General features: G+C 48.4%; 1 protein-coding gene across 2 annotated transcripts in view; it reads right to left on the bottom strand.

Moving 5' to 3' along the window:
* Positions 1–23,068, bottom strand: part of PLXNA2 (plexin A2) — a 196,485-nt gene that overhangs the window by 30,384 nt on the left and 143,033 nt on the right. For both annotated transcript variants that reach the window (XM_011975840.1, XM_011975841.1), the window contains 3 exons: positions 8,387–8,538; positions 2,148–2,265; positions 54–190 (listed from right to left, as the gene is read on the bottom strand). In XM_011975840.1, coding sequence (XP_011831230.1) covers positions 54–190; positions 2,148–2,265; positions 8,387–8,538 — 407 coding nt within the window. The remainder of the gene's footprint in view (positions 1–53; positions 191–2,147; positions 2,266–8,386; positions 8,539–23,068) is intronic.

The raw sequence follows: 23,068 nt of genomic DNA, 5'->3' as shown, positions 1-23,068 counted from the left end.
CAGCACGTGTCCCAGATGTGCAGTCTTCTGGTGGGCCTTCAAGTTCATCTCACCCGTAGAACTCGCAGGTCTGGTTGCCCAGGTAGACTGCCACACTGCTCCCAGCCCCAAGGTAATGGCCGGTGATGGTTACCATAGTGCCTCCGGACTCTGGACCTCGGATTGGGTTGAGTGACAGCACAGAAGGGTTCTTTGGAAAGAAGCAGAGAAATGACTACAGCTTAGGTTTTGTCCAAAAGGATGGACCACGGTTAGATCTAAAGATGGGAGAGACTGTTTTCATTCTAGGCATGGTGGTACTTGTCCTGTCCTTTTCAATCCTAAATGCTCACTCTGCTTACCCCAGAGGTGAGAACCTTTCTAAGAATCATCTCTGGGCATGTCCGGGAAGGCAGAAGAGTCACGTGCTGAAATTAATTAACTCCCCAGAGTCTCATGCTCATAACAATGAAGGGAAAACAGAGGTGACACTGACTAATCTATCAATTAGTTTACAAATTGAGAACAATTTGAAAATGCTTTTCTATCTAGAGCCTGTACTGATTTTTTGGGCACAAAATCGATAGGGCTGAATAAAGCATCCCTGCCTGGGTTGGGCCACCGAGAGGCTAAAGTCCTCCATTAATGGCCCATGCACATGCCCTTCTGTCCTTCCCTAAGCATAAGAAGGGCACAGCAGGGCACCTGGTGCAGAAAGCTGTCAGTAAATGTTAAGATGGCGTCTCAGACCCTCATCAGGAGGATGGTGCATCACTGGCTAGGGCTTTCTACTAAGCTCACTAAGTAGTAAAATTCAGCCTGAAGCTTCAAAGAAATGTCTAGCCTAAAATGCATCAGGCGGCTGACCTAAATCAGAAAAGAATTGCTTCTGCCTGGAGGGCAGTGGAGTGGAGTGAATTGGAAAATGCATTTAACTGAGCAACTATACAGGCATGAATTCTAGTTTGCACCAGCCATTCATCCGCTGTGCATCCTGAGGCAAGTTTTCAGATCATTCTTTACTCCTCTGTCAAGTGAGGAGGGTAGGCTAGATTATCTCTAAAGCCCCTCTCAGCTCTGACTTTCTCCGGATTGTCAAAGTGCTGACATTCTCCCCAGCTAGTTCTCCTGCCTTTGCTTCTAACACAAATGCCCACTGCCCCTGCCTTGCCTTGGGTAAGAGATGGAGTAGGTTGGCTGCAGATAGGGCAAGGTACTCTCCAATCTGAGAGAGAAGAGTATGAGAAAAAGGTGGAGATGCCAAGATAAGAAGGCAGAGGCTAGAAAACCTGAAACAAGCAGTAAAATGCCTTACAGAGAATAGAATTTTGTGCTCTAAAGATTTTTTAAAACTCTCAGCAAGGCTGGTTTGACCCCATCTGCTAGTGTTAATGCCTTTTAATGAAGTACTCCATGTAGCAATGTAGATAAGTGTCAGAAAAGAGACTTCAGGGCTGAAGAAGCCAGGTTATTGATTCAGTATGAATATAGCCCCGCTTGGCTCCAGGGCCCCAGAAGCAAGTTATTGATTCAGTATGAATAGAGCACCATTACAGAAAAAAGTCTTTGCAATTCGACTACCTGTTGCCTGCGCATAAAGAGATGTTTTCAAGTGTGAGTGTGTGAATGTGTGCGTGTAACTATAGTAGCATACAGAGTGACTCTGGTGGTCCTGTGCACAGATACACATCCCTGCCAGATTTCAGTGACTCTTCTAAACTCCCACTTAAAATATCCTTGGCAGAAAACAAAGCATGTGGATAAATATAGACTTATTTAATTAGGTCCCTCAGGCTATGCATCCTCATTAGGCTAGAATTAGACTAAGATATTACATTGGTGGGACAAGAGGCAGTCCCTCCCCGCCCCCAGTCTAGGATCCACTTTCTAAGAAAGGCTGGATTTTGCCTTATTTAGAACGCTGACCTGTGGCCCTCTGGGACTCCTAAGACTCCACAGCTTTGTTAATCACAGGCCCATCTCATCCTGGAAAGACAGGCTCTGAAAGTAGCAAGACCAGAAGCTGCCTTATCCGGAGGGTCCCTTTTCTCCTTCTTGGTCTGCAAGAAGCCTGTTGGTAGAGGGGAGTGGGGGCTTCCTGGGAGGAGTCTGGAGCACGTGAGTGCCCTCCCTGGGCACAGGCACCCGACCCTGGACCCAGTACTCACCACGAAGGTGTACTGCTGATGGGACTTGGTCATGAACTCTGGCTTACACTCGCCAATGCACAGGCGCACCGGCCCGGAGGTGGTTCCCACGAGGGCATGGCCCATCTCACAGACAATCCTGGGGAGAAGGCAAACCTTCTGGTGAGGGGCTGGGCAAGGGCCGGCATCCCTGCCCGCTTGCTCTCCCAGTCACGGCAAATGAGTCATCACAGTCTTGCAGTAATGCCAGACCAAGAGAGCTTGGTCATCCATCTTGCTGTGTGACCTTGGGTACAGTGCTTTCCCTCTCTGGGTTTTGGTCTCACCTGTATGGTGTGAAGGTTGAACTGGATCATCTCTACAGCCCTATGTGCCTCTGGTATGCTCTGCTGCCTAATTCTGTGGTTCCCCATGCCGAGTGCGGTGCCTAGCATTGGGTAGGGACCCAGAATTTGTGGAATAAAGGGAATGTCCAACAGAGTGATCTAAGGGCAGCAATCTAGCTGACGTTTTCTCCTATGTAACAAGCCGACATTGCTACGCTCCCTAAAGGAGTGGGTGAGGGCGTGTTTACCAAGCCGATTCAATTGTGGTTTGCTTCCTGTAGCGAGTTTTTAAAAGGGGAGAGAGAATCTGGTGAGACAGTGAGAGCTCAAAGAAGGAGCTCCCTGCAGAATGGGAGGGGTGGAGTCCTGCAAAGGGGTGGGAGCTGGACGAGTTCATTAGGCCAGCAGGTGACACTGGCCTTTCACTTCATCAAGGGCTGAGTGCACCCAGTAGAAGAGGCAGTGACACGGCCTTGAGTGAAAGTCAAGTCTCACACTAACGGGAGAGCGGGAGGGAAGAGGTGTGCAGCCCTGTCTCTTGAGCTGCCCAGATCAATACCCCTAGTGATGACTTCCCTGGCACCTGAGAGCAGTTACACAAGCACATTTAGATACTGGTTGCCTTAGCCACGGTAGCCTTCTAGAAAGGGTGGGCAGCTGAGGATGGGGAGAGATGAAGGAATCACGGACTTGGGGAAACTCTTGCCTGGAATGTTCGGGCCTCGGCTGGATGGGAGAGGGCCCTGACAGTTTAGCAAAAAAGACCTTGGGAACGGAGGGAAGGATTTTTCCTTTCCTCCCAACATCATTTCGGAGGTTCAGAGCAGTCTGGTGCTGCTAGTAGGTTTGCTTAGTGGGAAGTCAGAAAAACAGACCCCGTCTCCACTAATCCCCAGCATTATCCTGGCACGGTGGGGAAGATCCGTGTTTAACCGAGCGATGCTTATCTCAACAGCTTCTCTAGGAAGGAAGGTAACTAAACAGAGATTTCATTTCGATGTAATAAAACTTGCATTAAACAAATACGCTGCATGCTCACACACACGGCACGCCACTGATCTCCATCTCCTTCATAACAGTTAATCCCAAATAACTACTTTCACTCCTGGCGAATATTTACTTAACATGCAATAACTGTCTTATTATGTTTAGCATATTAGATTCAACAAGAAAGTACTGAATGCATATGGAAGAAAAGTCTCTTTTCCCTTTCTCTATGAATCAATCAATTAATTATGAACCCGAGTAAACATGATAGTGATGATCAATTAATATTTTACACATAACTGTCTCCTGAAACCCCATTAGGGGAGCATTTGAGAAGCTCAATTTAAGGTACCGTGTGGTTATCTTCATGCTGCTACCTGCGTGTGGTTAACGACTCTCCCATCCTGTTTCCTGGGCCCTGGCAACCTGCTGCTGTTTCAGGTTCCTGACATCCTGCAAATGATGCCCAGTATGCTCAAGGAGCTCCAGGGGAGGATCAACTGGCTATTGTGGGCAGTGTCGGGGGAGAGGAGGGAAGAGAGCAGGAGGAAGCAGGTACGTTTCTCTCCCTCTCTTCTAATTAGGGTTTGCTTGCTACTCAGTCATCACCCTCGGACACTCTGCTGGAGTGATCTTAGAGAAGAAAAGGAGGAAGAAATCATCACAGGCTTGAAGTTAAGGAAAAAAGAAATAAGAGAACATGTGAAGGTCATGGGCAGCATGGAAATGTTCTTCCCTGGGTCCTGGGTCTGTGTAGGAAAGGAGAAGGCCTGGAACAGTCCTGGTCAGCTGCCCCTGTGTGGAGCTAATGATGGGCCCTTGGCACACTGTCTCTTCTAGGACATTTTCCTGCTTGGGGCCCATGTTTCAAAAGAAAAACAGTATACTCAAGCACCTAGGAGAAGAGTGATGACTGAGAGGTGGATGCCACCCAAGTGTCCAAGGAGGGGCACCTGTAGTTGGAAAGGCAGGATGCAGGGGTCCAGGGGCTGTGCTGGGGAGGAATCAGAGCTGGCCATGGGTCGCTTTTGTCGGGCATCAGCTGAGCCCCCTTCTCAGCTGTGGAATGAGTGTGGAATGAGTGGGCAGAGGGCTGTGGTCAGCAGTGGGTTGTAGAAAAGGGTCTGGGCAGGAAGATCTAAGAACTGGAGAGTCCTAAGAAAATCAGGCAGCATTGCAGACAAACTCTAATCACCTCAACTCTTCTTCCCTTTCATTCCTGGGACCCAGTGCCTGCAGGCAAGGGTGGAAAGGGCTTGAAAGTATTTGTTGCAGGCACTTGTTATTTGAGTTCAGGAAGATAAGGAGTTAAAGGAAGAAGCTAGGGCAGCTGCAGGGAGTGGAAAGGGTTATATTGTGGAAGGAGCATTATGCCAAAGCAGATTCTAGACCTTAATAATAAGAACTACAGTTTACTGATTCTGCCAGGCAGTCTACAAGACAGGATCTCATGCCATCCTCAGGCTCTGCTACAGAGCGGGTCTTATCTCCATTGTACAGGCAATGAAACTAAGGCTCAGAGATGCTAAGTGACTTATCTATGGCCATAATTCTGGTAAGTGGCAGAGACCTGATTCAAATCCGGGTCAGCTCGACTCCAGAGCTCACGCTTCTGACCACTCCCCTCTACTGCCAATAGATTTAGTGGGATGCTCTGTACATCTTTCAAGGAAGGGACAGTATGGATATGGCAGCATTGGTAGAGGTGAGGTTGTTGGCAGGGGGTGGTAAGAAAGGCTGAGCTGGGTTCCTCAGGTTCTAAGAGCTAACCACTTGTCCCCTCTACCTTCTTGGTTGTAGATAACCATAGGCAGTGGTGTGCCCACCACCACCTCCTCCAAGTCTTGCAAGTCAGCAAGATTGGCTGATTTCTTGTGGTTTGATTTCTTGAGGCCTCTTGCCTTCCCTGTCTCCTCCCTGTGTCCCTGGTGGCTCTGGGGTCCCTATGTACTGTTAGGAGACAATAGCTAGAGATGCCTAGATTCTCTCCTTATAAAATGGGAAGTTGGACCAAACAGCTGTCCAGCTTTGACATCTGAAGACCTGACTCCTCCTGGTGCCAGGGGTCTTCCGGAGGCACCTTAGTGCCACAGGTAATCTTTACAATGGGAGCTGCAGATTCCATGGGCATACCATTTACCGGTTTGGACATCCAAAGGCCCACCAAAGCCAATGTAGAAATCATCTATTCCTAAATATCTATTTTCCAGATGAGATGTTTGAGGAGCAGGGAGCAAAGTAACTTGCCCAAAGTCACCTGGTTCATCCACAGCTGAGCTAAGGCTTGAGCACCAGTCTCCTGAAAGGCAACCCAGTACCCTTGCCCATACTATACCACCTACCATAGACTGGCATAGATGGTGCCTTGCTCCCTGGGGCAGCAGTACACATACATCTCACATCCACCCCACAGTGGCTGAGTTCTCAGGTACAGCAGATGAGAGGGAAGCAGCCTGAGGATCTGAGGGGAATTTGCCCCATGTGGAGCCCCTGTCCCAGGAGGGGCTGAGCTGCAGCCTCAACCTGCATCCCATGGTCCAGGAAACTTCCTGTGACTGAATCATCCAGCCCTCCACAGACCTGTGGGATGCTGATTGCAGGACTAAGCGGGGCCCTTTAACCAACATTAACCTAATTGCTGAGTGATAGATGGCACGGCAAAGCATATGGTGAATCATTACCGTGCTGGCGAATCCTGCCCGCGCCCGGGACTCTGCACCAGGCTCTTTTAGCCAAATTCATCTCTCACAGACATCTGTAATGATTGTGCCTGCTGCTCACTGCCCAGGATGGAGGCTTTAATGATGTTAACAAACTCTGAAACCTCGGGAGTGGTAACGAGCCTGGCATGGCTGGAAACCAGGGCTGCATCCAGCGAGGCATGGGGTGTGTTCTCTGCCTCCTGCCTACCCTATACCTGAGATGGTGGTTTTCTGGAGCGACCACCAGCCTCTGCAGGAATGCATGGGGACCATTCCCCTCCCCATGCTCCTTTCATAGCCTCACTTGCAGCTTCTCTCGACACTTTCCTCCCCATGGCCCTGGGTGCGGGGTGAGTGCAGTACATTTCATTTCATAAATAGAACTGAAATTCCTTACATTTGGGCAGCACATTAGGCTAATGAAGGTCACAGAGACTGAACAGCTTGCTAAGGTCTTGGGGCTGGTCAGCAGAGGAAGCAGGTCTAAAACACGGCTTCATTCCAAACCTCTCATGATTCTGAGGACCAGTTTCCCAGGAATTTGCACTTCTCAGCTAAAAGCCTTACCTCCCACCCTCACCCCATACCCTAACCCTTTCCTTTGGATTCCTGTGGCATCTCACCAAGTTGGATACAGGTCGGTATCCAGGGGCCCAAGGGAGGTCCTTGAGGTTGAGGTGGATTTGGGGTCATGTAACTGAGCACCTTGCCCAGTCTGGCAGGGGGCGGGGCTCTGTAAAGATGGTCTGCCAGGAGGCCTTCTGTGGGTGCCCTGGCTCCTGCCACAACAGCTTTCACCTCTTTTTCAGCTCAGAAGCACTATTTGTTTCCTTTCCCTTTTTCCATCTTCCTCATCTCTTTCCTATCGGCTCAGCCAGCCTTTCCTCCAGGACTCATTCCTTGCAGGAATAAGGCTGTCATTGAAGGATCAGACCTGAAGGATCTGAGAGATCAGGCCAGCTCTTTCTTCTCCCCTGCTGTGGCTGGCAGGCATCACACTGCCCTCAGAGTCTGGGAATTTACCCCTTTGGACTCTGACCCTTCCCTGGGCCTTGCGAGAATCATGGCCTCTGAGCCTCAGAGCTACACACGGATTCGTGGAATTTCGGACTGCTCCTGTCCAGGAGTTGTGCGCCATCACTGTTATGGAAGGGAAGTAGCCCTGCATTAGGGGTCAGGAGACTCAAAGTCTAATTCTGCCTCAGGCACTTATGCCCTGAATGAACTGGGGCAAGTCACTTCACTTCTCATGAGTCCTTTGCTCTCTGCTGCTTTGCAGAATGACGATAACAATATTTACCTCTCAGAGTCCTTACCAATTAAAAATGAGATAGTGGATGAGAAAGTGCTCTGTTAACTGCAAAGTGCTGATGGAAGATAAAGCGATGTCATTTTTATGGTTGCCACTAAAGGCAGGCTCTGGCGAGGGGAGTGGTGGATCTGAGGAAACAACCTGACCTGGCAGAGGGTTGAGAGTAAGGGAAGGAAGTCCCTGCCCCAAAGTCATGCTCTTGCTCATGCTCCCAGTACCCCCTGCAGAGCTGTGTTCACAGTGGAATCAGAATGGCTTGACCCAACTGTCCTGATAAATCACGCAGAATGATGTGGCTGCTTCCCGCTTTCTCCTTTGGAGGGGTAGCCTCCCCTTTTTCATCCTCCCGCCCCCAGCTCCGTGCCCACCTCCTGCCCACCAACTCCACAGCGGGCTGCCACTGCGAAACGAACACCCCAAATTGGAACATATGTCACTCCTGGAGCCCCGTTCGCCTGTCCGCCACTACATGCCTATTTTCTAATTTCCAGCTGACATTTCCCTTAGTGAAATAAATGAATTTGCTCCGGCGGAGGCCCTGCTTGGATTAAGCTGCTGTCAGAGCCCCATGCGCCAAACAAATTGTTGCCCGCAGCCCACCGTGCGGGATGCATTCCAATGGGGGCTGGCAGGGGAAGGGCTGGGGGAAACGCTCAGTCACACCGGTGGGCAGGCAAAGACTGAATGAGAGACCGTCAGGGCCGGAGCCCTGATGCCATAAGAGCCAGGGAACAGGGAATCAAACAGAATGAGACCGCCTGAGGGTGGAGGTGAGGGAGGAGGGGTCTCTGGGGTGGCTTCTGGGGCAGGTCCATAGGAGGAGAAGGTAATGGGAGATGAATCATGGAAAAGGCCCAGGGAAGGGAAAGGGGAGAGTCTCCAGTCTCCACTCTGAAGCTCCCATGGGAAAAGGGCCGGCCAGGGCAGACTCACTGCTCAGCGATGATGTATTCCCCTGGGAGGGGCGTGCAGGGCACCCCAGCCACCTGCACATGGTGGGCGATCTCGGAGAAGTCCAGACCCAGGTTCACGCCATGGATGGTCACTCGTGTCCCTCCTTCTGGCGGTCCAGACACCGTCAAAATCTGCAGTAGGAAAATGGGATTAAAATTTGGGTTGGCCACAGGGAGAGAAACAGCAGCGCCCTTCCCTCTTCCCCAGGGAGGTTTAAGAACCTATGGGCACCAGGAATTCTGGTGAGAGACTGTGTTTTGTCCACTTTTTAGGTTATCTCGGATCTTGACATCATGTTCTGTTTTACACTGCTTCCTCGGTTCTTTCGGTCATTCATTCATTCATTTACTTATTTAAAAAATTATCAGAAAGAATACTAGACTCAAGGCAGAAAACCATGGTTTGAGACGTGTCTCTAACTCACTAGTTGCCTGATTACGATCAGTCACATAACGTCTCTGAACTTCAGTTTTCTTAGTTGTGAAGGAGGTATAATCATTTCTGCCAACCTCGAAGGGAGCTTGGAAGAACCAAATAGAAGGTGTGCTAGGGAGCACTTTGGAAACCGGAGGACTTTGTAATTGTGACAGTGTTGTTATTGCCGCTGTTGTGTCCTAGAGCCTGTTGGGGGTACAATGATGAATATGACGGGAAATTTGCCCTTATGAAACTTAGAGTCAAGGAGGATGAGATAAAGGCAGTTCATGAATACCGCTGATTTGGGGTATACAGGGGTAAGACAGATACAGAGGGAAAGCAGTGGGAGTGCGGGGAATAGAGCTTAGGTGTGGCTGCAGGGGAGATGATCAAAGATGGAAAGTGCATTTGACACTGTTCTGCAAAAAACATCCTATACATATGCTAGGACCAAGAAGAAATAACTTTTGGATATTCCAAATCTTTGCTGGCTTACTGTTAGCAAGGATTGCTTATTTATTCATTCCTTAATTCAGCCCCCAAACACTGGAAACAGAATAGCAGAATCCGGGTCTCTCAAGACATAATACAGTTCTATCTGGGAACAGACCAGGCTCTTGGAAAAATGCAGCTCTTTGGGACCCAACAGATCCCAGTGAGTAAGTTCACACTTTGTGGCCAATAGTTATCTGAAGCAGGAAAAATAATTAGAAGTGAACTCAATCCTAAATAGCAGAGGAATATAGAATTTCATAACTGGAAGGGATCTCAGAGTATCTTATTCTAAGATCCTTACTTTTCACAGCACGATGCATGAGACCCAGAGAAGTCAGGGATATATCCAAAGTTTTGAACAACTTGTATACACAGTTGTAAAAAGGTCAAGTGTTCTTTTTACTACATCCTAGGGAGGGCAGGATGGAAGAAGGAAGAAGCAAAAAAAAAAGGAACTTGATGAAGATCGAGGGTCCACTAGAATCTCTCAGAAGAGGATACCTGGGCAGAGCCATAGCCTAACTGTTTTTGGACACTTCTGGACAGCCTCCCTCATGACCCTGTATGTGCTGGTGGAGTGTCTGATGGCGTGGCAGGGTCAGCGTACCCGGGGGTGGAGATGATGGATGAGTACAGGTGAACATGCTGTCGAGAGATCTGGAGACCCTTCTTATCTCATTGCTTCTCGGCAGGTGCACTGCTCCCTTCCTGTGATGTGGGCACCATGAATTGTGCTGCCAATTCAGCCACCAACCACCAAGTGATAGTGAGAGAGAAAAGATGCTTCCTTCCCTCACTGCCTGGCTGATATGCTGTTCAGACTCCCAGTCTCTTGGTAAGTTGGCTGCAGAGCTGGGACTTGAACTCAGACCTCTTGCCTGTCTATCCTCCGTAGGACAAAGATGGTTCTGCCTCCTTCCCTCTGTCCCATCCAGGCCCTGAACACTCTTATCTGGAGGCTCATTTTACCCAAGTCACCTTGTCTATGGCTCTGACTCCCTTGTCTGAAAATAAAATATCTCCCTTATGAATAAAACTAAACAACACACATGAAATGAATCAAGAGAGATATAGTCAAGGGGGCTCAGAGGTGTCTCTGTATGCTGGGGGTGAGGGTGGGAGAAGGAAGGACAACTTGGAGAGGAAGGAGCTGGCATGAGGAACTGACAGCCACTATAGCTCCTCTGTCCCTGGACTCTAAAAATATCCAACAATAATCCATCCTGGCTGTTCCAGTCTCCCCTGGCACGGTTTCCTCAGGGACCTGGGACTCCTAGGCTCTGGGAAATGCACACTCGTTAATGAGAAACGGAAAGGGCTGCTTCCTTACCTGCTGCAGGAGAGCATCCGTAGGAGACAATTTGCTTTTAGTTCCTGGTTCTCTTTTAATCCACTTGGAATGAGCTTCACCAGCCCCTCCATCCCCTTCCCTAGCCACCTGGATGGCATGAACCCACCTACCCAAAGGAACTGACAAAACAGTGTTGATTGGTTCTCCCTCCTTCCCCTACTTCTATTTCTTAAAAAACATTCTTTTGCTCGCTGCAGTTAATTACAACCTTTCAGAAAAACTGTGAAATGAAATCTTTCTGGAAAGCCTAAAAATATTTCTGTCTTGCAGGTAGCATGTGGGGACTGCATTGTGGATCCTCAGCGGCACTGGCAGCTTCCACGGGGTAGCTTCCTCCTGCTGGTAAATCACCGCAGTGCTTCCCTTCCAACATTCAGGGATCAGTGGCAGACACATGGTTGTGGCCATTGGGGTGCTGTAGGGTCTATTTGTTAGCACAGAGCTGCTCAGAAGCATAATTCAGCTTATATTGTTTAGAGAAGAAGACTTTTTTGGGGGGCAAATTACTAGCAAGTATTACAATCTTGGCATGAAGATACAAGTGAGATAGGTAGTTCCAGCTAGCAGCTGGGGGAATCCAAGTCAGGAGAATCAGTGTCCTTGTGGGTCATTAAACCAGGTCCACGGGGCTTGGAAAGTGCCTGGGGAGTGTAGGGTCTTTATGGCGGTCTTCTTTCTATGCTGTGTACCATGCTGCCAGCACCCAGGGTAGGTGGCAAGGGAGTTCAGGGGACAATGAAGCAACTATCATGCTCTGGGGCTTACAGGAGACACAGCTTATAGCTTCCTTGCTTAAAGCAAAACTGACACGTAAAATCCTGAATTTCCAAAACATAGATGAAGTGGTGATTATCTGATTTGCAAGTGGATTCCCAAGGCCTCCATTACTGACGACTTCCAAATCTATATGGTTGGCGCAGGCCCCTCTCCTGAGCTCCACAGCCATATATCCAATTGCTACTGGGCATCTCCACTTCCCCATTATGTCCCTCAGGCGCCTCAAATTTCGCCATGTCTAAAAATGAACTCTTAATTTTTCCTCCTCCTACCCCCAAGCCAATTACCCTCCCAGATCCTCTTTCAAGGTTAATGGACTCACCATGCACCCAGCCAGGAATTCTGCAAGCACCTTCAACTGTTTCTTTCTCTCATCTACCACGAATAATAAAGAAAGTCACCAGGCCCTATCGGTTCTCACTCCCAGGTGTCTTTTGAGCCCATGTGTTCCAGAGTAGGTGTTCAGCAGAGCTACATCATCTCCTACCCACACTAACCCCAAGGGTTTGCATGTAAATCTACTTTCCAATAGCTGCCAGGGTGACCTTCATGAACACATACTTGACCAGGTTACCAGTCTCTTGCTCTAAAAACCTTCCATGGCTCTGGCCATTGCCAAGGCAAAGTCCCTAATTCCTAAGGCTGGCCTGGCAGGTGTGGTCTTTCTGGTTCTGATCCCTTTTACCCCTTCTGCCACACTTTCCATTCAATAGCACGTCATTCATGTCCTACCCTCTCTTTCTACATCACGCTCTTTAAAAAGCTCTGAGCCTTTGGACATGTTACCCATTCACCTCCAGCTTAAAAATCAGAGTGGCTCAGGGTGGAGGTCTGTGTGCAGAGTGCAAAGGAACAGAGAGAGGCACCCTGTAGAAGGCAGCTTCTGTTGTGTGAAGCCTTCCAGGCAGCTGAGAATGAGTCCAAGGGCCATGCCATCTCTGGTGGGCCCAGGAAGCAAGGACCCTGCATCCTGCCTTCTGCATTTCTTCTTAGGATCAAGTATTTGAAGATGGCCAGGGAGAGGAGGCTTGGTGACAAAGAATTTCTCCTCCAGAGAGGGAGTGAGCAGGATCTTGCAGGACACCACCTCAGACCAGGAAGCCGCAGGGTCCCAATCCCCCGACCCCCACCAGCCCTGCCCAACACACACAGAGACCATGTCCCCAGGGCTCTCTCTTAAAAGCAGCTTTTGATTGCAGGGCACTCAGGTCTGCATTCCACAAAGTTGGCTCTCCTGGAAGCCACGTCTGGCCTTTCTACATGGACCTATACAGGGGCAATTTGGCTGAATCCCCAGCTACTGCTTGCAGGACTCTAAGCAAGTTCTTCCAGATCTGGATGGAGCTGAGAGGCTGCAGGGGAGGGGAGAGCTCATCTCCCACAGAGGTGAGGATGAGAGGCTGTGGTGGAGTCATATGGAGTGCCCCAATGACAGAAGGGAAACCAAAGTACGGTCAGCATGTTAGGCGGATCCATGTCTTGGTCAGTTTCAGATAGCTCTATGCTGCTGGCTACACTCAGGTAGGGGAGAAAGACCATCTGATGCTGGGAGAGTGTCTGCAGAAGGAAGAGAGTAACCTCTGGAATCAGACAGGCCTGAATTTAAATACCAGCTCTGACACTTACGAGTTATGTGACCTTGAATCTCAATATCCTCATTCACAAACAGATAATAATGCTTGCCTCACAGGGATGATGTGAAGATTAAGTGAGATAACATTTGGAGAGTTCTTAGTATGCTGGTTTAGAGAGTAGGTCTTGATAATTGGTAATCTCCTTCCCTGCACCTCTGTCTTTGTAGATGACTAAACATGGGATGTCAGAATTGGCAGGGTTAGAGGTGATGGAGGACAACACATGGATGAGGGAGCTCATCACAGATGTTGGGGTGACCCAGGGTGCAAAGAGCTGCTCATGGGCCTATTGGAGAATGCCCGAAGCCTGAGCTTGGGCAGAGAGTGGTGATGCTGCCACAGTAGGGCCCTGGCTTTGGTGAGTTCTGTGCCCTGCACAGAAGCAGATTCAGAGCCAGACATCATCCTTTCACCCAAAATAAATTTGGAAGAACACTGGCCCTGTACAAGACGTTCTTTATTATTTCCTCCCTCCCTTCTGGCCATTTCTTCTTTCCCTGGCTATCAGCCATTCTGGGGTAGGTGCAGCATTCCACAATGAACTCAATTAATTCTTTCAGGGAAGTACTTCTGAATGAGACACCCACACAAACAAATGATTTGGCAGTTTGGGGTATGTGTGTGTGTGTGTGTGTGTGTGTGTGTGGTGGGGAGGTGGAGAGAGGGGGAAGGGAAGTGAAACGTCAAATCAGCAGGGAAGATCTTTGGATACTGACTCATTTGAGCCCCATGCTTTTCACCCCATATTATACTGTGGACTAGAAGTCTATCTGAATTCTCCCCATGTGGACCTCAGAAGTGAGAGCTAGAAGAAGGGGACTGGAGAAAGAACATCCTAGAAGCAGCCTGCTGCTGTTGAGTTGGGGTGAAAGGGGTCACTGAGGCTCTCCCCTCTGTGCTGTGCTGGCACTGCCTGTGTGCCCTTCCTCTGCCCACCCCTCACACTTGGGACCCCCCAGAGTCCTGGCCCTGTCCTCTTACGGACTACAGACCAAATAGACGTTTTGGTCAATGATGGACCATATATACGACGATGGTCCTTTAAGATTATAATGGAGCTGAAAAATTCCTACCACTTAGTGGCATTGTGGCAGTCATAAGTTGTAGGAAAGCCTAGGGAAGCATATACAATTATGTACAGCACATAATACTTGATAATGATGCTAAATGACTAGGTTATTCGTTTACGTACTTACTATATTTTTTATTGCCATTTTAGAGTGTATTCCTTCTACTTATTTTAAAAAAAAAGCTAACTGTAAAACAACTTCAGGGAGGACCTTCAGAAGAGATTCCAGAAGAAGGCATTGTCATCATAGGAGACAGCAGCTCTTTGCGTGCTGTTGCCCCTGAAGATCTCACAGCGGGATAAGATAAGGAGGTGGAAGACAGTGATATGGATGATCCTGACCCTGCGTAGGCCTAGGATGATCTGTGTCTTTGCGTCTTAGTCTTTAACAAAATAAGCTTAAAAAGTTAAAAAGTGAATTTCAAAACTAGAAAAAAATCTTACAGAATAAGGATATAAAGAAAGAAAATATTTTTGTACGGCTATACAATGTGTGTGTTTTAAGCTAAGTGTTGTTACAAAAGAGTCAAAAGGTTAAAAAGTTAAGTCTATAAAGTAAGAAGTTATAGTAACCGGCCGGGCGCCGTGGCTCATGCCTGTAATCCCAGCACTTTCGGAGGCCAAGGTGGGCGGATCACCTGAGGTCAAGAGTTTGAGACCAGCCTGACCAACGTGGGGAAACTCCGTCTTTACTAAAAATACAAAATTAGCTGGGCATGGTGGTGCATGCCTGTAATCCCAGCTACTCGGCAGACTGAGGCAGGAGAATCGCTTGAACCGGGAGGTGGAGATTTCAGTGAGCCGAGATTGTGCCACTGCACTCCAGCCGGGGCAACAACAGTAGAACTCCGTCTCAAAAAAAAAAAAAATTTTTTTTGTAGTAACTAAAGTTAATTTACAACTGAAGAAGAAAACAATTTTTAAATTAATTTAGTATAGCCTAAGTGCATACTGTCTTTACAGTTTATGGTAGTGTACAGTAATGTCCTAGGCCTTCACATTTACTCACCACTCACGGAACTCACTCAGAGCAACTTCCAGTCCTGCAAGCTGGAAATGGTAAATGCCCTAAATATGGTGTACCATTTTTAATCTTTTACATCATATTTTTACCAGCCCATTTTTATGTTTAGATACGCAAGTACTTACCATTGTGTTACAATCGCCTATGGTGTTCAGGACCAGTCACATGCAGTACGGGTTTGCAGCCTAGGTGTGTAGTAGGGTACACCATCTAGGTTTATGTAAGTACCCGCCATGATGTTCACACAAGGATGAAATTGTCTAATGACACATTTCTCAGAATGCATCCCCATGGTTAAGTGATGCATGACTGTACGTGTGCTCGCTGGGAGAGCTCAGGGGCCCCCACAGCTATAGGGTATAAAGCCTCTATGCATTTGACATGCTGTTCCCTGTGCTGGTCAAGCATGCCCACTGACAAATGCCTACCCAGCCTCAAGTCTCTACTCAAAAGATGCCCCCTCAGGGAGGCCTCCCCTGACTCCTTTAGCAGATTTAGTAGCCCCTTCTCCTACCCTCCCACTTCCCTCTATGAACACCTCCAGGACCACGATTGCCACACTACACTGTAACTACTTATTCCCTCAATAAGACAATAACTATCTTGGGACAAGGGACTATCTAGATTTTCTTAGCAAACTAATCCTTAGCACACTGCCTGGAACAGAGTAACTGTCAATAAATATCCCCAATTCCCTGTTAAAAGGAAATGCTGGTCTCAACCAGATACTAGAACAGACTGTGTTCTTTAATGATGACTGGAGGAGTGGAGGTACGTAACTGTTGCCTGAGAGTGATGTAGTATTTTAACATCGGGATCATTAAACAGCTCTTCCTGCAATCTCCCTTGCTTTAATTTAAGCCAATTTCTGGTTTGATTCCTCATCGAATGGAGGACTGAACAGCTGCCTCCTCATCAAACATCTTTTAGCTACTGAAGACAGCAATTAAGTCACCCCTGGCCTTTGCTTCTGCAGTTCTTCCAGCCTTTTCACTGACGATCTTGGTTTCTAAACCCTTTGATCATTTTGGATGCTTTTCTCTGGACCCTCGGATTTCTATGCATCTTTTGAGAGTGTAGTGACCCAGACTCGGGTTGTGGCTTCAGCAAAGGCCTGATTGATTGATGAGCAGTAAGGAGGGCCTGCGAAGATGACTTCCTTTGCTTGTCACACACGCCATTAACCAGGCTGGCTGTGGGCAAAACCCAGTGCAGGATAAACATTTGGTATCTTTCCCATGTTCTTTTGTGTTTTCCTCCCAGGGGTTCTTTCCCCCATTTTAGGCACCTTTCACTCAGCTGTTCCCTCCTCCCTTTCTGTATTTGTTTACAACAAGTACAAAAAATGTATTTGCATCTTAATGGGACTTTAAGTTGTGTTATTACTTGGCCTTAAGATCACTGATATCTATTGACTGGTTGTAGAATAAAAAGTGTGTCTATTGTTTGCAGGATTCAGAGGGAAAATAAGGGAAACACTTTAGGGTAGAGAGCTCAGGCTAGCAGCGCTAAACCCTGCCCCAGGAGCAGTCAGTGACCACGCCCAGGTATAAAGGTGGCTAGTTTAAGTCCTGGCCATGCACTTCTTGATCTGTACATGTGAAGCCAGGAAGACTAGGCCAGCAGGATGTGGGATCAGGCAGGCATGCCTAGGTCACAGCACATATGACGATGGCAGGGGACTAAGCAGGAGATTCCTATCTTCTGCTGAGGCCCTCTCAAAACTTCCAGGAACCTCTGGTTTAGGGAGTCACTTCTCCACCTGCTCAGACCCCACCTTGAGAGCAGCACAGCCCAACTGAACCCTGGAGAGTGCCAGGGCACCCCAGCTAAATCTGTGTTCCTGCCAGACCCTGTCATGTTTGTTTTCCTCCGTGGGTGCCATGACCTGGAAAGCAGCCGCCGTGATGCTGCACCCGACCTCATTCTTGCAGCCACTAATTGAACAGTTCGGAGGGAACTGTGCCACAAAGCAGCCCAAGGGCAAGAGCAGATGCAGCCGATTAATTACAGCTGGGGAGATATGAAGGGCTGCACCGGGGAGGCGCTGGAAGGCCCAGGGGCTTGGCAGCCTGGGGAGTGAGTGCTCAGGTGGGCTGTTCCCAGGTTCAGCCTCAGGCAGAGCCTTGTTGGGGCAGGGTTGGGGCCAACTTCAGAGTAGGGGCTTGTCGGGGCAGAGGAGCTTGGTGGGAGCTTCACAAAGCTCAGCTCCCGTTCTAGACACCCTATCTTCCTCTGGTTGTGTCTCTGGGCTCATAGAGATGGCGAGAAAGAAGCCAGAAGCAGGGCTTCAGCTCCAAGGTATTGAAGATTCTGAGAACGATGGCTGCTGCTTTCACATTCTTTAAGTGCTTATAATGAGTAAGGAATTATGCCAGGGGCTTTACATATTTTATCCCACTAAGGGCTCAAAACAAGCTATGAGGTGTTATCATCGTTCCCATTTTTCAGATGAGAAATAGTGTCCCAGAGAGGTTAAGTAACTTGTTTAAGGTTCCACAGTGAGTGGCAGAGCCCAGCCAGGTTTATCTAACTGCTGCTTTTTGCCTTCCCACAGCACTACCCCGGGGAGACCCCCATCCTTGGTCACCCACCATAAGAACGCATGCCCTGGCCTGCTCTTCGCTTCTGTCTGCTTAGGCACTCCAGCCCCTTTCCCTTTCTTCCCATCTCGGCAGCAGGCTTAAGATGCACAGATCAAGAAGTGCATGGCGAGGACTTAAGACATGGTTAAGGCCATGCCTTGCTGCTTTCCAAGGAGCTCTGGAGTTGGCCTTGCTGGTCACTGCCTTTACTCCTGCTCTCTCTGGCTCCCTGAACTTCTCAGCATCCATCCCCACTCCTCTCTGACCTCAGCCAGGCAATATCCACACTCCCCTCTTGGCCTTGCCCCTTTGTCTCTCCCTGTGAATGTCCAGTCTCCCCAAACAATGCTGGGACTGGGGACTACTGACTTTCTTCCCATCTCTGCAGCAAGCCTGCAAGAGGAAGAGCTTGGTGCCAGCTCCTTTCTCTCCTCTGGCTCTGCAGATTGACAGTTCTATTTGTCCAAGTGAGCTCAGGAAAGAGATGAAGGATAGTATAGTACACGGGTCAAACATAGGGGCTCTTGAGTCAAGTAGCTGCAGGTCAAATTCCAGTTCTAAAACTCACTCTCAATGTCACTTCAAGAAAGTTATCAGACCTTGGCCGGGTGCAGTGGCTCACGCCTGTAATCCCAGCACTTTGGGAGGCCGAGGCGGGTGGATCACGAGGTCAGCAGATCGAGACCATCCTGGCTAACATGGTGAAACCCCCTCTCTACTGAAAATACAAAAAAAATTAGCTGGGCGTGGTGGCGGGCGCCTATAGTCCCAGCTACTTGGGAGGCTGAGGCAGGAGAATGGCGTGAACCCAGGTGGCAGAGCTTGCAGTGAACCAAGATTGCGCCGCTGCACTCCAGCCTGGGCAACAGAGTGAGACTCCATCTCAAAAAAAAAAAAAAAAAAGCAGAAAAAGAAAGTTATCAGACCTCATAGTGCTTCAGTGTCCTCATCTATGAAATGGGTCTAATGACAATACTAACTTCTATTTCATAACAGTTGTTTTGAGGTCGAAATGAGATGACATATGTGAGGTGCTGAGCTAAGTGCAAGGTAAGTATTCCGTGAAAGGTGGCTATGATTTTTCTCATGACTATTTTATGTTGAAGAAATCCAGGTGGAAGCTGGGTTAGCTGAGGTCCAAAGGAAAAGTAGCTTTGTTTTCACGAGCATCCTACACAGGTGGAGCCTCTGGGTCCTGTTCTTGATGGGAACTCAGGGCAGGGGCAGACAGGCTGACTCGAGAAGGAGAGGTGGTTGGTGTGGACGTTGCCCAGCGTGGCATTGGCTGCCCCTCTGATGGGCCTGCGCAGCTCTCACCATGGTTTCCAGCAGGTGGGCAGTGCCCGCCCACTGGATTTGTAAAAGGAGACAGGAGAAACTAATGTCAGAGCCTCCCAGAAGGAGAAGAGGTGCCGAAGAAGCCACTCCAGAATGGCCTCAGCCCCGTCAGCATCCTCAGCGGATGTTCATACTCTGTATTAAAAGCTTTTGTGTCTAAGATTGGGATTTCAGGAGGGTTCTGCCCTGGGGAGCCCCCTAATCAGGACAAACCAGTGAGGACAAGTCGAGGATGCGTTGACAGCTTCTCCTCTCTTTCCTAATCCTCTCACTCATTTGACTTTAGAGGGCAGCGATGCCAACTTTGTGGCTGCACGTTTTCATTCCTTCCTGGCTCCTAAAGACACCTGGATGCTGGGTCTGAGAAAGTGAATTGTGGTATTCTTTTCCACTTGGAGTGTATGTGTATGTGTGCCTGTGTGTGCACTCTTCACAGCAGACTAGAGCCCAGCTGACGAGCTCTGTAGGAATCTATGACATTGGCGGTGCCAGCTCTCCTGCCCGGCGTGAATCCTTGCTGGCTCTGTCTTAGCTGATAGTACATTCAAAACCTAATTGTTATCTCAGCAGAGTAACTCCATTATTCATCCTGACACCATTCCCCGTTAGCTGTTTGTTGCAGTGATGTTATATTAATGAGGCCTGCAAATAAATGAACGAAAGATCAGAGTGCCGGCTTGTTTCTCAGGAAAGCTGGCTGACTTATTTATTTATTTGTGGGGAACTTTGCAGTGAGTCACTCTGGCCCTGGGCAGGTGGCTTTTGGCCTTTTCTGCAGAGATTTGGTGCAGCCTTGCAGATAAATACTTGTAAATGTCCCAGTTTCCCCAACAGTTTCACAAATGCATTTGCATCTGAGAGAATCCAGGCAAAACCAATCTACTTTAAATTATTTGTGCAAGTGGAGAACAGGAGCCAGCAGGAGTGATGGATCATCTCAAACTATTAAGGTATCAACAATTATTTGAGCTTGGTTTTGGAGGCCAGTGTGCGTGGTTTTCTATAATTGACTTTCTTTCTCAGTTACATGTACCTAAGATATGTAAGATAATGTTAAAGAGAATTTATATTCCCTAAGCATGGACTATGGAGGTGGTGGAGAAGTTACTGAGGTTGAAAAATTCATAAAGTAAAAGCTACATGGTGGTCAATGGAGAAACAGCTGTAAACCTAACACCCCCACTGCCTGGCATCAGTGTGGCCGTATGGTGCAACGTGCCAGGTGACTTTGGGAACACACAGGAATGTTCTTTCACATCTTAAGGGTGGTGGGCTCCTGGTCACACCAACTCTGGTGTTCATCTCCTGCATCTTAAGCCTGCTTTGCCTTGGCTTCACCCTGATCTGTTCTTGCCTGCAAGTGTGAACCACCTGGGCCCCATTGTCTGGCCTCTCCCATCAGGCTGAGATGATTGAGAGGTCAGAGCTGCCAGGCCAGGGAATCCAGATTTCACTTTAGCTTAATGGCCATCTCATTGGTGGGCATAGCAAAAACAATAACAACGACAACAACAAACCTAACTGAATGTGATAGCTTCAAGAAATAACTGGGGTAGGGGTTAGAATAATGCTTCCCCCTGAAAGGCAAGAAGTGACTGCCCCAAGTTCACATGCACCCCAATATCCCCTTCTTGTTGTTTTTCCTCCCACTCATAGGAGTAAGTGTGGACCTCATTATGTTTAGGAAGACAGTTAGGTGAAGGTTACTTTAAGGCTCAGTACAAAGGGTAACCAATATTCCCAATTTGTCTGGCATCTCTTGGTAAGTTCCAAGAGGATTCTGATTCTGGACGCAGACATTTTTGTTACACTTGGGGTGGGATGAGGTGGGGAAATGTATAGCCAAGGAACAGCCCCCCATCCCCCTCACCATGGTGTGGTAGAGGAAGTCTGCCTTCTGCTCTGCTGCTAACCAGATATGGGTGTGACACTGGGCTAATTCTTTACTTCTCTAAGCACTGTTTCCCCAACTCTTAAGTGGAGATAATCATAGCCATCTTGCGGGGTTGTTTGGAGGAGTAGGCTCAGAGCCTGGCATATGGGAGAGTCTTGTTAAAGAGAAGCAATTGTCATGAAGACTCCCAGAATTAGAATGTTGGCTGGTCGGCTCATGTTCCTTGCCTGAGGTTAGTGTCCTCATTAGCAGGAGACCTGTATCCCTGCTTCAGTCCTCCTTCTACACAGGACACAACTGCAGAGGGTGGAGGTTAGAAGTCCACCCCAGGCCTTTTGGAGGAAGCACAGTGCCCTGCAGGGCAGTCAGTTTCCAGCCTCTTCCAGGTAGCCAATGTTCAAGGATAGGCTGGGGCTACATTGGAAGAGGCTGCATAACCTAATCTCCCTAACCAGGACTCATGTATACATGCCACAGACAACTTCCAAGCCCAGCACAGTTCATGGCATACAGTTGTCATTAATTAAATATTCATTTAATGAGTGAATTAATGTATTTGGAATGGTGGCATCTCCCCCCTCTGATCAGAATGCTCACTCTTATGGTTTGACTCCTGTCTCCTCAAAATTCATATGGTAAAGATCTAATTCAGTACCTTAGAATGGCACTTTCTTTGGATATAGGGTCTTTAAAGAAGTAATCATATTAAAATGAGATAATTAGGGTGGTCACTAATCCAATATGGCAGGGCATTTATTAAAAAAAGAAAAAAAAAAACTAGGGAGACAGATACACACACAGAGATAGAATGCCATGTGGACATGAAGGCAGAGGTCAGGTTGATGCTTCTACAAGCCAAGGAATGGCAAAGATTCCAGCAACCACCAGAAGCCAGGAAGGAGGCCTGCAGCAGATTCCCCCTCACAGAGCTCAGAAGGAACCCACACTGCTGACACCTTGATCTTGAAGTTCAGGCCTCCAAATACATTCAGGTTGTTTAAGCCACCTGTTTGTGTTTCTTTGTTAAGGCAGCCCTGGGAAACTGATATACTCGCTTGGAGTGAAGAAGACCTCTGTTATGTGAGCTCCAAAATCCCTTTACCCTCCCTGAGTTTATCTTTCTGAGAAAATATTCAGTCTCTTCCTTTACTGCTGGATCCTGCCTACTCATGGCTCCTTAAGAAATGTTTTTCTCTGGGCCTTCCTTTCCAGTGGGTGGCTCCTAACACCCTCTTCTTTGAGGTCTCAGCAGGTCCTGAAGCACAAGCTGGGGGAACGGAAACGTGGCGGGCCAGACATCTCATGGGCTTTCCAGTCCTCTGCATGTCTCCTGTTTCTAGCGTTGAACAGGTGACACGTGCACAGACACCCATGATGACAGCTGGAAATGGGAGCAGCTCAGGAGGCCTCCCACGGGGGACAGCATCATTATCACACCACGAACTCGCTGAGAAGGAGCAGACGGTGAGTCCTGAGGGGGTCCTAACCTGAAGTTTATGCAAACTGTGAAATTCAATAGCCTGTACAACTTGTTCTACATGAAGCTGCCATAAAAGATGAGTCCCTCGGGGTGGGCCTGGTTGCCATGGAGAAGATGGGGTAAGGAGGGGTTAAGGAAGAACACAGCTGTTTATCTAACTATGTGTGCGCCCACTTCTTTTTCTAACATAGAACTCCTTTGAGATCATCTCATTTATTTCTCTGCTGTCCCAGGAAGGACAGCATTCATTCCAGCTTCCACTTATTTCCAGGTGGAGATTCTGCCACCCCCAACTGCCATCACAGGCCATCTTAGAATCCTTCTCTTTTCATCCTTCAAGAAGGATCTTTGTAGTAAGTGGCTTCTATTTACTGCACAGAGTGGCTGCACTAAGGAGGGCACCCATTCTGAAGATGAAGGCTGAGGACAAGGAGGTCTACATCAAAGGGTATGGGCCTCATGGAAGTCTGATGATTCAGAGGTTTGGGGAAAACATCTATGCCAGTGCAAAGGGATTAGCCAAGAAAGCTGAAGTAAAGAAAATGAGTTGGCCAGGCACGGTGGCGCATGCCTATAAATCCAGCACTTAGGTCGAGG

Source organism: Mandrillus leucophaeus, unplaced genomic scaffold (genome assembly GCF_000951045.1).
Source record: "Mandrillus leucophaeus isolate KB7577 unplaced genomic scaffold, Mleu.le_1.0 Scaffold159, whole genome shotgun sequence".
Taxonomy (NCBI): domain Eukaryota; kingdom Metazoa; phylum Chordata; class Mammalia; order Primates; family Cercopithecidae; genus Mandrillus; species Mandrillus leucophaeus.
Note: the sequence above shows the minus strand (reverse complement) of the source record. Positions and strands in the feature narration are given on the sequence as shown.